Source organism: Chanos chanos, chromosome 5 (genome assembly GCF_902362185.1).
Source record: "Chanos chanos chromosome 5, fChaCha1.1, whole genome shotgun sequence".
NCBI classification, from domain to species: Eukaryota; Metazoa; Chordata; class Actinopteri; order Gonorynchiformes; family Chanidae; genus Chanos; species Chanos chanos.
The window spans coordinates 45,476,855-45,492,115 of record NC_044499.1 but is presented as its reverse complement, the minus strand read 5'-3'; the positions used below and the strand labels follow the sequence as shown (position 1 = coordinate 45,492,115).

General features: G+C 39.6%; 2 protein-coding genes across 2 annotated transcripts; one reads left to right on the top strand and one right to left on the bottom strand.

Annotated features, from left to right (window-relative positions):
- The first annotated feature begins 1,387 nt into the window (after positions 1 to 1,387).
- On the top strand, positions 1,388 to 1,921 carry LOC115811134 (transmembrane protein 238-like). The gene has a single exon (XM_030773217.1). It carries the CDS (start codon positions 1,388 to 1,390, stop codon positions 1,919 to 1,921), a length of 534 nt encoding a protein of 177 aa, XP_030629077.1.
- Positions 1,922 to 8,285: 6,364 nt separating this feature from the next.
- Positions 8,286 to 14,807, bottom strand: foxk2a (forkhead box K2a). The gene is made up of 9 exons (XM_030773625.1): positions 14,363 to 14,807; positions 12,895 to 13,089; positions 12,532 to 12,673; positions 11,395 to 11,541; positions 10,994 to 11,187; positions 10,663 to 10,853; positions 10,010 to 10,297; positions 9,430 to 9,630; positions 8,286 to 9,183 (listed from the first exon to the last, which is right to left on the bottom strand). The coding sequence occupies exons 1-9, from the start codon at positions 14,656 to 14,658 to the stop codon at positions 8,993 to 8,995; spliced, it is 1,845 nt and encodes a 614-aa protein (XP_030629485.1). The 5' UTR covers positions 14,659 to 14,807; the 3' UTR covers positions 8,286 to 8,992.
- Between the last annotated feature and the right edge of the window lie 454 nt (positions 14,808 to 15,261).

Sequence of the window (15,261 nt, the reverse complement as noted above, 5' to 3'; positions counted from 1 at the left end):
ACACACACACACACACACACACACACACACACACACACACACACAAACAAACAAACACAAGAGAGAGAGAGAGAGAGAGAGAGAGAGAGAGAGATGAAGACTATAAGCAATTGACATTCCTTACAGAATCATTCAAAAGCTCCACAGTCTTTTGCAGTTTGCTAAAGGGGGCAGAGGACCGAGTAACCTACAAAAACTCAAACGTGACCCACAGCAGACAAAGTGGTGTGTTGGGGTTTCATCATAGTTTCAACATATGATATGTTTGGATCACAAACTCATTAATAGCTACTTTGCTCCTCCAAATATGTAAAGGGTTATCAATTGTTCAGCTAATGTAGGATTAATTGAAGGTTTGGTTATTTGTTTTGTACAACTAATTGGGTGTGTATATTTTCAACAGACATACCACATTTGAACCAAGGCTTTTTGTGAACATTATCATACTGTATTTCGAAGAGCAGTACTTTCCGAGGATGCCTGGCACCATCTTTAGTTTAAATGCCTCAGGTGTTCCCACATAAGACATTTATTCACCCATCTCGTGGTTTGATTCGGACAAACCGTGTAAGAGTTTACACAAAAATATTGTTTTAATATGTCGTTTGAAACAAAGTTTAAGAGTTGTCACTTTGCATGTGCTCAGAGTGAGTTTATGCATATAGTCAGTGCTCCAGTCAGCTGCTGAAAATTCAGTTGCAGTTTAAGATATAATACAGGTGGTATCCAATGTGTACATAAAACACTTTATTTTAATGTTACCATTTTGTCTCAGTTAAACCTTTTTTTTTTCATGAAACAGTCTTAAAACTTTCATCGATGACTTTTTATAGTGAGTGTCAGAAGTTTCAGCCTAAACATTAGGCTAATTAACTTTACCCGAATTGCCTGTGTTCTGCTCTTGGTTCCTTTACGAAACCCCATCTGACATGTCCGCGGGGGGGGGGGGGGGGGGGGGGGGGGGGGGGGGGTATTCCAGAAAGAGGGTATAGTGAAAACTCAGAGTTAGTTAACTCAGAGTAAGTAGTAAACCTCTTAATAGAAGAGCCATGTGGCTTCGTTCTTCTAGCAAACCTCCCCCCCCCCCCCCCCCACACACACAAACAAACAAACACAAAGAGAGAGAGAGAGATGAAGACTATAAGCAATTGACATTCTTCACGTAATCATTCAAAAGCTCCACAGTATCGATACAAAGTGTCCGCCCTCAGACACACAACGGCTTATTGAGCGCTTGCGCAGTGATTTTTCATGGTGCGTATGACGTCATTTTAAGGCGGTGCTAGGAACAGGTGTGTGTTACAGGTGTAAGAGGAGGAAATGCATGCCTCGAAAAACAAGTGTATTTGTACCTCCCGTTACACACGAGCATATCCTCGTTTAGACAATGGCGTCTAACTGCATTGGGGAATGCATTCCGTTATTTGTCCTCGGAATTGCATTTGATGTTGTGGGCTTAGTGATACTTCTAGTTGGTATTTTTGCGAATTTGCGTATGGATGGGAGATTTTACGGGGATTTCTTAATTTACACGGGTTCAATCATCGTTTTTCTAAGTCTGATCTGGTGGATCATGTGGTACACGGGTAACATCAGAGTTTACGCCGATGATCTTGAGAAAAGTACCTTGGACAACTTTGCGCAGTGGGCAAGGAAGTTTTCAGAGAGACTCTCCAAAAGCGGACGGAAAACAATTGAGGCTGGAGAGAAGTGTATTGGCGGAGGCAAGGAATCAATGAACGGTACGATCTCAAAGCGGATTACATGGGAGAACTCCATTAGCGAAGGATATGACAATGAAGGTTATGATCGAAATTCTGACACCCCACCAAGTGAGAAAACGGTGGAGCTTGGGATTCTGAAAAACTCTGAAGAGCTGTTGCAAACTGGAGTTGATGGCAAAGCCGAGAGACTTCTCTGACACCCGACTGGTAAGTCTCTAGGTGTAGTACAGTGTCATCCACACTATGACATCTCAGTATTCCCAATATAATATGCGACAGTCGTCAAGGATGCAGTCATTGTAATCTTATTATTATTGTTACTAGTATTATTTACGGTCTCTACACCAACTCTTTTGACGTTGCCGCAATTTTTGGACGTTTTCCCCAACTGATTTCAGTCATTCGGAGATTGATTGCTCAAACTGACTTAGAAGTGATTTAAAATCATGTGACAGTGACTCAGAATTCGACACGAGCAATAGCTGACGTGAATTAGTACATGAAGTTGTAGGATTTTGTCATTTATTTTTGTCTCTGGGCAATGTTTAAAATGCCTGTCCCCCCTCTATCCTCATCATCATCTGTCATTATCTATTACATGTGTCATCATTTGAATGATGTAAATGTTCCATGAATTTGTAATAATTTAACAATGGCAGCTAAATTTATAATCTTGGAATAAGAAGTGGTCTGAACCTAAAATACTTTGCACCCTGTACACAGAGAGTTTTGCTCAGAAACTACCTGTAAATAATACACCTTTTCTCCATTTCGTGCTCCATTTTCCTTGAGAAGAATGGGTTGAATAATAAAATCTGTCTTCTGTCAGTCTTTGTTTTCAGGTGCTCTTTGGCTGACTGATCAGATTTATCTGATGCCAAGTGAAGAATCACAAGCAAGAGCCAAAGAAAACGAATTCTTTTAATTAATAAGCTCATTTCCCAGGGCATTACAAGGATTTTAAAAGACACGGACTGTTCTCATTCAGGGAAGATTCTTAAATATTCTAAACATCAAAAGGCAATTTGCACAAATAAGGAATATAAATGTACAGTTATGTTGTAAATAGAAAAATACAGAGTTTTATTTTATTGATTTTATGTGGTCATTGACTTGATTATTAAATAAAGTTATTGTTTTTTTGGTGTTTCAGGAAAAAAAAAAATTCTTGGTTTTATTAGTTGTTTGAAGTACATGTACACAGAAATCTGTGGTGCTTAATTCAAGCTAAAGTCAACAGATTCACATATAGACAAGACAAATTTAGAGGGTTAAATGAACTGAAATACATTTCTTTGGCTTTAGTCATTCCTAAATGCTACAGAGCTTTGATAGTGTGTAGTAGTTGTATGTGTTGTTTTGATGTCCAGGTTTCTGAATCTTTGTCTACCCTCAAATGGCTACAAAGCTGTGAATATTCTCATAACAATCACCTAAGGAAGTGACCCAAAGCAATGAGTAATGACTGTACATTATCTGGTTTTTAATAGAAGGAGAAGACCACAAATGATGAATATGGGAGTACTGCGTGTCCTCAGTGATAATTATTCATATCTGAATACACGTGTTTTAATTACAAGCAATTAGTACATTTTTAATGGCATTTCATGGTAATGTGAGGGGTAAGACTGCTGCTGTGCCAGAAATGTCCTACAGATTATCCAGACAAGAATGACCTGAACAAATCAGTCTTTTATTTAGTGACACAGTGACATACCACATTTCCTGAGATGTGGGCAAGCACATTAACCTTCTGTGAAGAAACTTTGATCTTCATGCAAGTGTTAATGGGAAAGAAAGCAAAAACAAAACCCTTTGGTATCACACACCCAGTTTTTTGAACAGTGCCTGTTTTTTCTGTGTCATTGCACAGATCTTTGATGCTGGGGGCCTTGTTCTTCTCTTTCTTGAGATCTTTGATTCCTATTTTTTTTTTTTTTCTGGGGCTTCGTCAGCTTGTCATGCCTTGTTATTACTTTTTCTCCGTCATCTGACTATTCTGGCTTTCTGGATTTTCACCAACTAAGTTTTAACTAAGAGTAAGAACAAAGACTCAAGTGTATGGCCCAGAGTGCTTAAATGACTCATGACTATGGAAACATTAGTGTAAAGAGTCACGTTTTGTTTGCTAACTGATCAGAAATTTGATGGCAAAATAAATAAAGGTCCACATTCATACACAGACAATTCTCTTAGCTGCTGAGGGGAAAAAAAGGGCTCAGCAGTGTGTGGGGAAACATACTGGACAGAACAGAAATATAGAAACAGACCCACAGTTCACTCTCTATGTCATTAAAATGGTTTCAACTTGTATTTAGGACACCACTATACCAGAGCAGATAATTACTGCATGCACTCTATTTTTAAAAAAAAGTGATTTTACATAGAGATAGATAGATAGATTGATTGATAGGTAGATAACCATTTGTAGTAAATAAAAGTTGTTCACAAGCTTTCAGGACACAAGATCACCTGGAACTTGAAATATGACACCTTTAGTTGCCATAGTTTTATTGTGGTTGAAAGAGGGATTAAAGGCAGCGTTTTATGCTTCTGAAATATTGCTGGGTAAATAATTATATCTGTCATGAAATAGTCAGGATTTTTCATTGTGAAACAATGGCTTGGATTGTTGTTGTCAGTTATCGCCATCCATGAACTAAAGTAAACTTGGCATGGACTATGCAATACAACAGGTTTTCCACTGGACACACCCTGTGGCTTTGTGTACAGACATTTGAGCCCAACCCTTTGATAAAACTCTGAAAATAAAGGAGTGTCAAATCACTGTTGGAAATAAGTCATGGAAATCTTTTTTTAAAAAACATCCTTCACATTGAAGCCTTTATATGTATGTAATGTAATCATGGTGGTATTTTGTATATTTACTTCATGGTTGTACCAAACTGTTCCCTGTTGACTTCTGAGCAAAAAGAAATTTAGAGTCAAACTCTCATTAGTAATTTATACCCGAGGTTGGCGTGAGACGTGGAAATCAGACTACCTGTGTGACAAATGGCCCAGAACACAGCCAAAACCCTGGATGTTGTTATCAGGTCAGGTTTCTTCTCCGTTCTGGACGTGTATGACTGGTTTGCTGATATCCAGTTCCAACACCTCCGGACACTGCAACACAATGCTTTGAATACTAAAGCACCAGTGTTTGACACTGAAACTCATCAAGAAGATAGTTCTCTCCGGACTAATAGTGGACCACTGTTCACATCTACGGAATTAAAACGTGCAGCGGTTTTCAATTTCATGAATCATGCTGTCATCTGGTGAAATCAAATGGAAGACCATAAAATGTGTTCATTCATTTACATTAAAAAACACATCACTATGACATAAAATCCAAATTACAAAATTTTAAAAGAGACCACCAAATTCTGTAATAGCAGTCCTGGACTTCACTGATCTAATTGAAATGGAGAGAGAATGATTCAAGAAACTAATACTTGAAAAAAATAATAGGATTCACCCATACTATCTGATTAATTTGAACAGGATTAAGGAATAAAAATGTAAGAATCCCAGCTCTTCAGTGTCTAGTCAGTTTAACGGCACTTCCACTGATGTTTGAGAGTAATGTCCAAAGAACTAATGTTGCATTTTTCATCTGTTCTCTTCATTTATGTTTTCATTTTATAATTCCATATGCTGGCTTCGGAATATTGGAATCTATCCGCTGGAAGTCATGAACTGTCACTTCCAGTTGCTGAGATAACGAATAGCAGAAAAGTTACATTTTCAAAGCTCCATCCAAGCATATTTAAATACGGTGGCGAGTCTGATCGGATGATATTAGGCCTGACACCTGTTACAACAAGTACAGCGTAATGTTCAAAACGATTCATACCACAAGACGGGGAACCACTGGCTTTTGGGATTTGTTGTTACAGGTTCATCTTCTAAGGCAAGACAGGTTAGACACGAAATAGAAGAGAAGTGAACACATCAGCGACGGCTTCTGTCTTCGTTACTGACATCCTCGCCCAGTTGATCTTCTCTGTAATAAATGTGCTGTCATAATTCCACTTTCCCTCTACGTTTTGCATAATGGAAATGGTTATGGGTGAATAATAATTAAACCGGGCATTTTAATATTGTGGTTGCGGTACAGTACGGAGATCTAGCACTCTCCATCTTGTGCGAACGTAGCGGTCAGATTAACGCATCTCGGAAGATTTAGCAGATGACATCCTTATTTGCATTTTGAAAACGTACATGTCACACCGCATGCACATCCTGATTTCATCACAGCTGTTTGTACTGGACTTTAGTTAAACGTCATGACTGTGCGATTCGGTGTGGACATAATTCCTTTTAGTTAAAATGTCCCCTGATATCTGTGGCGACTCTCCTCACTTGGAATCTAGAGGAATGAGTTACCATTCCTTTAAAACATACAAAAATATTGTTTGAAACATTATTCTCCAGACATTGCCAGTGATAAGAAGACCAAGAAGGATATGCATAAGTAATCTCCATCTAAGATACAGTGCTGCTGAAGTTGTGCAGTTTATGAGGTTATCTGTGCGTGGAATGGAAACTCCTTTCTCATAAGTATTAACATGCCAATGTAACTTCAGAGTTTAACTTCATTTGCTATTATCTCACACATAAAAGCTTTTTGAAATATTCTCGTAGTAACAAACCCCAACTACAAGGAGGGCAAAAAAACCCTTGAATTATGATCAAGTGAGCAGTGTAATGTGCTCCAAAACTGTTGACCTCTAACAAAGTATGAAGATTAATCTGTCAGTATGGATACAATATGATCAGTGTTTAAAACAATGAGATTGTGAAACGCTCCAGGTACCTTCAACTACTTAGAAGATTCCAGGAGGAAAATTATAGTCACTGGTTCATCATGTACTACAAAGGTTTCAGGCACTGTCTGTCACATTATTTCATTCAATGTATATTCTCAAAGTCAAATGATCCAAAGCCTCAGAGAAGTCCTAACCCGACTAACTTTTTGTTGTCAGAGTCTCTATCATGCCATATTCACTTTTTTTTTCTTTTACTACTGTGCTCTAAGGATAATTTAAATGTAGGAGATAATGTGTGCCTCCATGATTACATTTTATATGACCATACTGGTATGCAAAAAAGATGCTATATACCTCCTTGCTCTGTGATCATTTGCTGGAGTAATGCAGCAATGTCTCAATTTGTGCCTCTGTGCTAACCAATTATTACCTTTTACGAGCATGAATATGACGCAGTTATGGTGGTTCTTCGGGGATATCTGCATTACTCATACAAGGATGTTTCCTTCTCGCTATGCCTCTCCTGTCCAGTTATACTATGTATACTGTGTCCCCTCTGAGAACACAGCGCCATCTACTGTATGTAGCCGGTACTTAGTGTTGTTGTGGTCCTGATGAACTATTAATGCATATCTGATTCACTGTGAATATCAGCGCTTCCAAATGATCAAAAACAAACACCAATACAGAGAACAGAGATACTTGAGGTTTTAATTTATAAAAATGCATTTACCCACGTAAGCAGAACAACATCTATCTCTTATTTTTTTTTCCTTATGGAACATATACAATCTGAGTAGACTTTTTTTTTTTTTTCAGAATAAAATTATTGGGCAAAAAGACTCTCAACTTCAACACAAAAGATGATCAACACAACCAATGATATCTCAAAAACATAAAAAGAGGAAGGGGTGGGAGGGAAACCGTCCGGGGAAGAAGAAAAAAAAAAAAAAAGGTAAGTGCAGTTATGATCTGAGAATTCAGTCTTGTTTTTCTCTCTCTCTCTCTCTTCTTCGGTTCCTTTTTCAGTATTCTGCTCAGTTACAGTATATTATTTCTACTCACTTACATGCAAGCTTTAGATGAAGTATTTTAGTGAGATACAAATGGAAATATATTTCTTATCTTATAGGTTATCTATTAAAATACAAAAAAAAAAAACATCTGTAGATGTAACAAACATCATTTGGATTTAACAGAGAAATAACACAAATCCTATCAATAGTGTTTACTTTAAAGAGGTGGGAGCTACTACATTCATTTCCATGAACAAAATGTTCACATGTAAAAAAAAAAAAAAAAAAAAAACGAAACCAAAACTAAAAATCAAAAACCAAAAACATAGCCAGACTTGAAAAGGGATTAGAAATGCTAAATGACCTTACCTTAGCACTGTTATCTGGTTCTAAGATATCGGCGCCTTGAAGAATGTAAATACACATAAATAAGATTCTAAGATTAAACGGGTACAAAAACAAAATACTGCATATCTACTAAGGACTGCATTGGGTCGATCAACATGGAGGCTAGCTGCCGTGATACAGGAAAAGGCTCCACATACTTCCCTTTGCGAAAAAGAGGAACACACTGATACAAGGACTTCATAAGTGCATCATAAATGGTCACTGTGTGTGGGTCTGCAAAAAACAGCAAGTCGTCATCACTTGACTCTGCATGGATATGATGTTCATTTGCAGTCCTAGTCTGATCTATAAATACTTAAAAAAAAAAAAACAAAAACAAAAAAAAAAAAAAACAGAAGACTTTCAGCTGGAAACAACAAGACCCATGTATCAGGTTAAAAATGAGAATTAAATTCACAGAATTGTTAAACACAATGGAACCTTTAAGTCTAATGAATATCTGCATATACTGGACTATGTGGATCTTTGGAATCCCCAGCACTTTATGATTCACTTATGAAGTGATGATTGAGTTTTGACTTCAGAGCTCGTCATTGCTGCTGTAGGCCTGCTGTCAATCCAGAGAAGACAAAGGGATGGGCTTCTTGTCCATCCATCAACCCAATCTCTCCTACTTCCCAGTCTGCCCAGAGGTAGTCGAGATGGAGAGATAGGACGTCTTGGTGAGTTGCACCCAGATTTGATCTAAAAATCCACTACATTTGAGCTTCATGTACATCAGTGCGTGTGCGTGTATGTGTATGTGTGTGTGTGTGTGTGTGTGTGTGTGTGTGTGTAAGTGTACAAGCATGTCTGCGAGTATTTGTTAAGATACTGAAAAAGTGTCCTATCTGGTACAGTCGAAAACACGGTTTGCATTACGTTTTCACCTTTCCTCTTTTTTTTTCTTTTTATAAAACGTGCCCTTAAACACTTGGTATTCAAAAGATTTCTTTTTTTTTTTTTTCTCTCGTTTCATTGTTTGGCACCTTGAAGAGAATGAGAGGTGATGTGGGAATGGCAGTAAATGAAAGGTTTTTTTTGTGAAGTAAACGAAGATTTTTTTTTTTCTTTTTCTTTTTAGGCCGCACTAATCAGAGGCTGCCTGCTTGTCCCTCTCTGCAGTCACGGGGATCGCCCCTGGATCCCCCCCGTCCTCGGTCTTGATTTTTTTCGGCTCAGGTTGTTCGGACTGGTCACCGTTCTGTCGTTTCGTAGGCAGTGACGCTGATGCAGAGGCATGAGTTGCTAACATATGGAGAGGGCTGGCCACTGAAGACACTGGAGAAAAAAAAAAAGATATTTTTATTAATAGACATATTTTTAAATGATTTTTTTATTAAACAATTCTGAAATGATAAAGGTTGTGTCTCTCTGTGCACTTTTAAAGACTGGTAACTTATGTGCTTATGTGCTGTAGTTGTTAATAACTAAAGATGTTTTAAAAAGCTCTGCCTATTTTGTACAAAAAATAAACCCTAAGTAAACCATCCATTACTATTTTCAAAACATTAATAAGCCACACACCTGTGTTTGCAGATCCATGAATAGCAGCAACAACATGTGTGCCATTCTGTGTTATGGTCTTAACAGGGAGCTGGTGCTGACCCAGAGGTGCTTGCTGCACTATGGTAACTGTCTGTATGGGCGTGGCCTGGGATGTCTGAAGGATGCGATTTGCTCCTCCTATAGAGGCTGCTGTAATAGCAGGAATAGGTTCTACTTTAACTGCAAAAACAGAACAATGAGAAACATAAACAGTCAAGTAAGATATAAATATAAAATTAAATATACTGATGATGGGTGTAATGAAATGTTGCTAAAGCTTTTAAGCTTTTATATAATATGCAACACAAATACTGGCCTAAAGCACTGTTTGTCAATTATTATCCGGAGGACCTACAAAATTGCACAATTTGGGTATTAACCCTTGTTTAGTTACGTTACTCAGTAATCAGTTGAATCAAGCGCCGGTCTGGAGTAAAAATGTGCTGTTTTATGGGTATTCGGGACCACCTGTCTAAAGATTTGACAATTATAATGTATGACGTAGACACTGACATCATCACAGATGGCCAGAACTTAATTCCAGTGAACATTTGCTCACCTTTGACCTCTTGGTGCTCTCCGTTCTCCTGCGGTTCTGCTTGGACAAGAGTGGCTTGAGTGACAACGGGCTGGCCCTCCACTGTGTACGTAGCAGCAGTGGTCAAGCCAGTCACAGCAGCGACGGAGACAGCAGGTATCTGGTGCACCACATGGACTGTCTGCATGACAGGCGGCTGTGATGTGGAGGTCGTCACCGGAGTGGCCACTGCGTAGGTCACAGGCTTAATGGTCTGTGGGAGCTGTCGCTGTACTGCGATTAAAACTGGCTGGCTGTTGAGAGGTGAACCTGTATCAAAGCAGAAACAGCCAGTTAAGTCAACAAAAAGAGGGACTGGCATTAGCAAACTGACAAACAAAGACTTCATGTTGACTTAAAATGTTGACATTATACTGTAACAAATAGAACCAACTGCATGTCCAAATGATGTTTTTGTTGGTTCGTTTTCTCCTGAGCCTTAGTCACTGATTAAACCTCGCTCAAGAGATTTGGGAAGTCATGTGAATCAGTTGATTATAAGCTACTGACCAGTGCAGTCTTATACTTTCAGTCTTATACTTTCTCTCTTTTTCCAGACAGTAAACAGACTATACTGTGAAATAAACTCACAGGCACGAGCGATGAACTCAACCTTCCTAGAGATCTGATCTTACCAGGGGCATTTTGTGCAAAGCGAGCCTCTTGAATAACCGCTAATTTTGGTTGGACGGCTGCGGTAGGTGCAGGAGTAGGTTCCTGGTCCATGGGAACAGGAGAGCCCTCTCGTGACAGGCTGTCTGGTGTCTGCACCCCACTGGAGTGAGCTGATAACACTCCCGTGTGGCTAGGGGAGGCTGGAGCACTCCTTAAAAGACAAGGGCATCCCATGAGGACACAGAATGACGGTAAACAAAATCAAAGTGGGTGTGTCATGAAAAACGCACTGCTATCATCAAAAAAAAAAAAAAAAAAAGACAATTTTTAAGCAGGCAGTGGCTCAGATACCTTGAAGACAAAGGCCCCATTGGGGTCCTGAAGCAAGGCACACCGCGTGGCCTTCGTTTACGGAATGCTTGTTCGATGAGTTTGCCCTCTGATGAAGGGTCTATTCTCCAGAAGGAACCCTTGCCTGGCTCCTCCTGTGATCTGGGCACTTTGATGAAGTAACGATTCAAAGACAGGTTGTGACGAATCGAGTTCTGAAACAGAAGGTAAACAAAGCTCAAGATACATGTTCACGAATAACTATCATTTGCAGATCAAAAAGTTAATCAGGTACAGTAATCCAAACCACAGACAATCAATTAATTAAACTAATGACTAGTTCGACCTGAAAACACATTTGACATTGGATGAAGGGAAATATATGAAATGCAATATTTTTGTCATGAGTTATGAATACTCACCTGCCAACCCTTGTCAGCCGTCCTGTAATAAGGGTAGTTTTTAGTAATGTGGGTATATATTCCATTGAGGGTGAGCTGTTTATCTGGAGCCATTGTGATAGCTTGAACTATTAGTTGTGCATAAGAGTAGGGCGGTTTAGAGTCATCCTGTTTTCGAAAAGAAAAAAAAAAAAAAAAAAGAAGACAAATGGAGCTGGTTGTAAATAACAAGCAATTTTTAACTTTCATTTCAGCTTTCATGTTCTCTGCAGGAAGACCACTGTTTAAATGAAATTCTGCGCATACCACACCACCTAAACAATAACTTGTGTCATTTAACGGAGGTTTGGGGTTAGGATATCAGTATCTATAGATGTTTCAGTTCCATTTCTACAGACAGGCGACTCTTAGGCTCCCTACAGGGCTGCAGGACCAAGACCAAAACCAAACACTAAAACATTTTTTCCTTTACAGTGCAAAGACTACAGGCCTTCTGTACACAAGGTCTACTGTAAAATATGTTTCCCTTTCATACTGGATGAGACCTTTTGGTTCGTTCAAAACTTCATAAAAGATTATGGAGCTGGGCTTAGGCATTCTTTCCATCAGCTATGTGATCCTGTTCTTACAATGCTCCATGTAAAATCCTCTTCAGATCATGTAAACATCTCCAAACTTGTTGTCTGCTTTACAGATTAAGCCCTGGCCTTTCCTAACAAAAGATCTTGATATTGAAACATGTGGTGTTACTTGAATGAAAAAATTAATTTGTGGTGTTTTTATCTGTTTACATCAGCACAGATTTAAGACAAAGCTGATACAGCTTTGAAAGACAGCGCTTGACGCTACAACCCAAACCAAAGCTCTATACATCTTTGTCACGAGTTCTTCCTTGGATTAAATATTGTCTTTTTTCATGCTCAACCCCCAAAAAATACAAAAAAAACAAACCCTGCAATCCTCAAACTTGTACTTTTTTCAGTTCAATTAATATGCATGTGTAGGTGGACCTCTCATGAACAGCTGAAGCCAGTGTTTTTGCTGCACCTACTGAGAGCAAGTGTAAATACTGCAGCCCTTTGCATTGGATACATCATAAAACACCAACACGCCGTAATTGCAGCAGTTCTGCGATATCGTTCGGCTCTCGTTCCTTACCTTTGGACTATCCCCTCCTGAAGCCTCTTTGTCGTTTTCAGATTGGGAATTGTCTCCTATGAGGTCTGCCGTGATTCCGCGCCCCATCCTGTAGCTGGACAGACCCGCCCCTCTGGGACTGGAGGGACAGGAGTTGGCAGCACTGAGGAGAGATGAACAAACTCTGATGAATTCGTAGTAGGGATGGTCATCAAGTGGTAATTCACATGAACTAACGTCCTTACTAAATATCATTTCGAAATTCACCCTGGCATCAAATGGTTGTAGGCTAGATGCTATAGACAAGAAAACAAAACAGAACAGCATCCTCCATTACCTGGGAGGCGCTAAGACTGGACTAAGGAAAGGGAAAATGGGGCCTACCTGATTGTGCCAGTGGGAGAGGGGAGGGGGCTCATCAGATGAGCAATGTTGTCTGGAATGTTGATGGTCAGTGGCGAGATTTGGGGCTGGACCGCCTTCACTGGAGATTCTGGAGTGTTCCTTCGCTCTTTCTTGTCGATGGACAGAGCAGTGAAGGTTATCTTTATATTTGTGCTTGGGAAGCGGAAGGTGCACCTTTGAAAGGGACAAAAACGTTAAACACGTGCACGACGGTCCATACAAATTAAATTACTATTACACATGTCAGTAGAATAGTCCAAATGTTTTTTTTGTTTTTCTGTTCCATTTGAGCTGCAGAGCCAAGAAGTGTAGGAGCTAATCTGCACATATATTTTTCATGCAAACTGAAACTTTACTGAAATATTTTGCAATAAAAAGCAAAGGCATTTTAAAAGCTGACAAGTGTCAAGCGATGGCACCTAAACTGAAGTCGAGAGATTCAGACATGTGCTTTAAAGTAAGTTTCCATCAAAACTGCCCATTTAAATATATACTTTAACAACACTTAATATTTACCTCAGTATACTTTAAATGACACTTCAATGATACAGATTTGCATGACGATCTTTACTTATGCTCATCAGACATGTTACTACGCTTTGTGTGCAACTTCGAAACTGAATCCATGGACATGAGCATAAAATCACTAGTGTTATTTAACACATAAACTCACACTTCAAAGACGGTATTTCTAATAATTGTTCAAGCTTACAACTGGAGTGATTTTAAGCACAAACATTCTACAGTGTCTCTTTTATGATTGTTCTTTCCGAGTAGTTATAAACTACAATTTCATTTCATCGACCGGATCTAAATAGCTTGTGTTTGCAGTGCAATCACATCGCAAAAAGCATTTGATCTGATGAAAAGTCTCACGCGGTTTACAAGGAATATTTACAACTCTAGATACCACTCTGTATTGACGTGTTATCCGTTGTAAGAGTCACATTGGGTGTGATCGGGTATTGTGGGAACTGTCGTTTCCTCAGGTGTGAACACTGGTTAGTATCAGGTTAACTAACGTATCAAGCAGACGAGGATGCAATTGGTGACACGGAAACCTGTACGGGGGCTCCCAAACTTATTCACTAGTACATGACCTCACTCATGTCGATGTCAAACACAGCAAAGTACATTAATGGTGACATTAACAGGAAACGTAGAGATTTGGAAGTATAAAAATCCAACATACGTTGTCACCTAGGAATGCGACGACTAAACTGGGTTAATTTAATTATGCAATGTCAGAAAGCAGAGATAGGACTTGATACTGTGCTAACTGAGCTGGCAATGTTAGCCTGCAACGAGAGCGGTGTTGCTTATGGTTGTCACAAGTAACACGTGCGAAGCAAAACAATAACAATGGCTGAAATCACTCTCAGTTCATACATCACACAATGCATTACTGGTTAACTTTAGTTAGTGCATTGACTAGTTATGCTCTTACATTCGTGGAAGCTGGAGAGGAGGAGCCCCTCGTCTTTGAAACACCCCATCCACGAACACCCCGTTTTTGCCGAGGCATCGAAGATAGAAATCTCCACTGCCAGTGCCATCTTCACCTGCGGTAAATATTTCAAGATGCCTCCGAGAAATAAAGCTTGAGTGTCCCATGCTTACATCCACTGAACCCTGTGAAGAGTTCCGACCGATGGTCACCGAGCGTTTCTTCATTAGGTATTCGAATTCTCGGCCCTCGAGCCGGGCAACTGCCGACCCTGACATTCCGCTCACCACCGCCATTTTACTGGAAGAATACAAGATACGTTATGGTGACCAAAGGCAGGAAAATTTCAAGTTACCCTCACGTCGGGTGACCTAATTGTAGAATTTAGAGAGGGCACCAAATCTGAAACCTAGGGAAAAACAGAGCGGGATGTGCCAGGCCAGGGACAGCGGCTCCAACCCACCGCCGCGACAGAGAGAAAGAGAGGGAGGGAGATAGAGCCTACCAAACAAACCAAGGAGGCGGCATCTTGTTATTGGCAGTGTACGCAGCCAATACGTAGTCGAGCTGGAGAAGCGAGAAGAATCACTTACCAATAATGAACCAAAATAATATGTCGTTTAGCAAAGAGGTTGGTTGCATTGTAAGCTGACACGCATGTCTGTAGCGTGTGCTAGGAGATGATAAGAAAATACAGCGTGGAGAGCTGTTTATTTGGACGACTAGTTTGTGTTATGCTTGTGCAGTACGTACAAGTTACGGGCAATTAATGTATAGTTTTGATGTCATCAACCAGAAACCGTTCAAACACTGTGAAAATATCTTAATAGATTAGAATGGGAGAAGCCACGTTGCGTTCAAGGAAATTTTCAGGACATGAGGTATTTTGCGATTGAGGA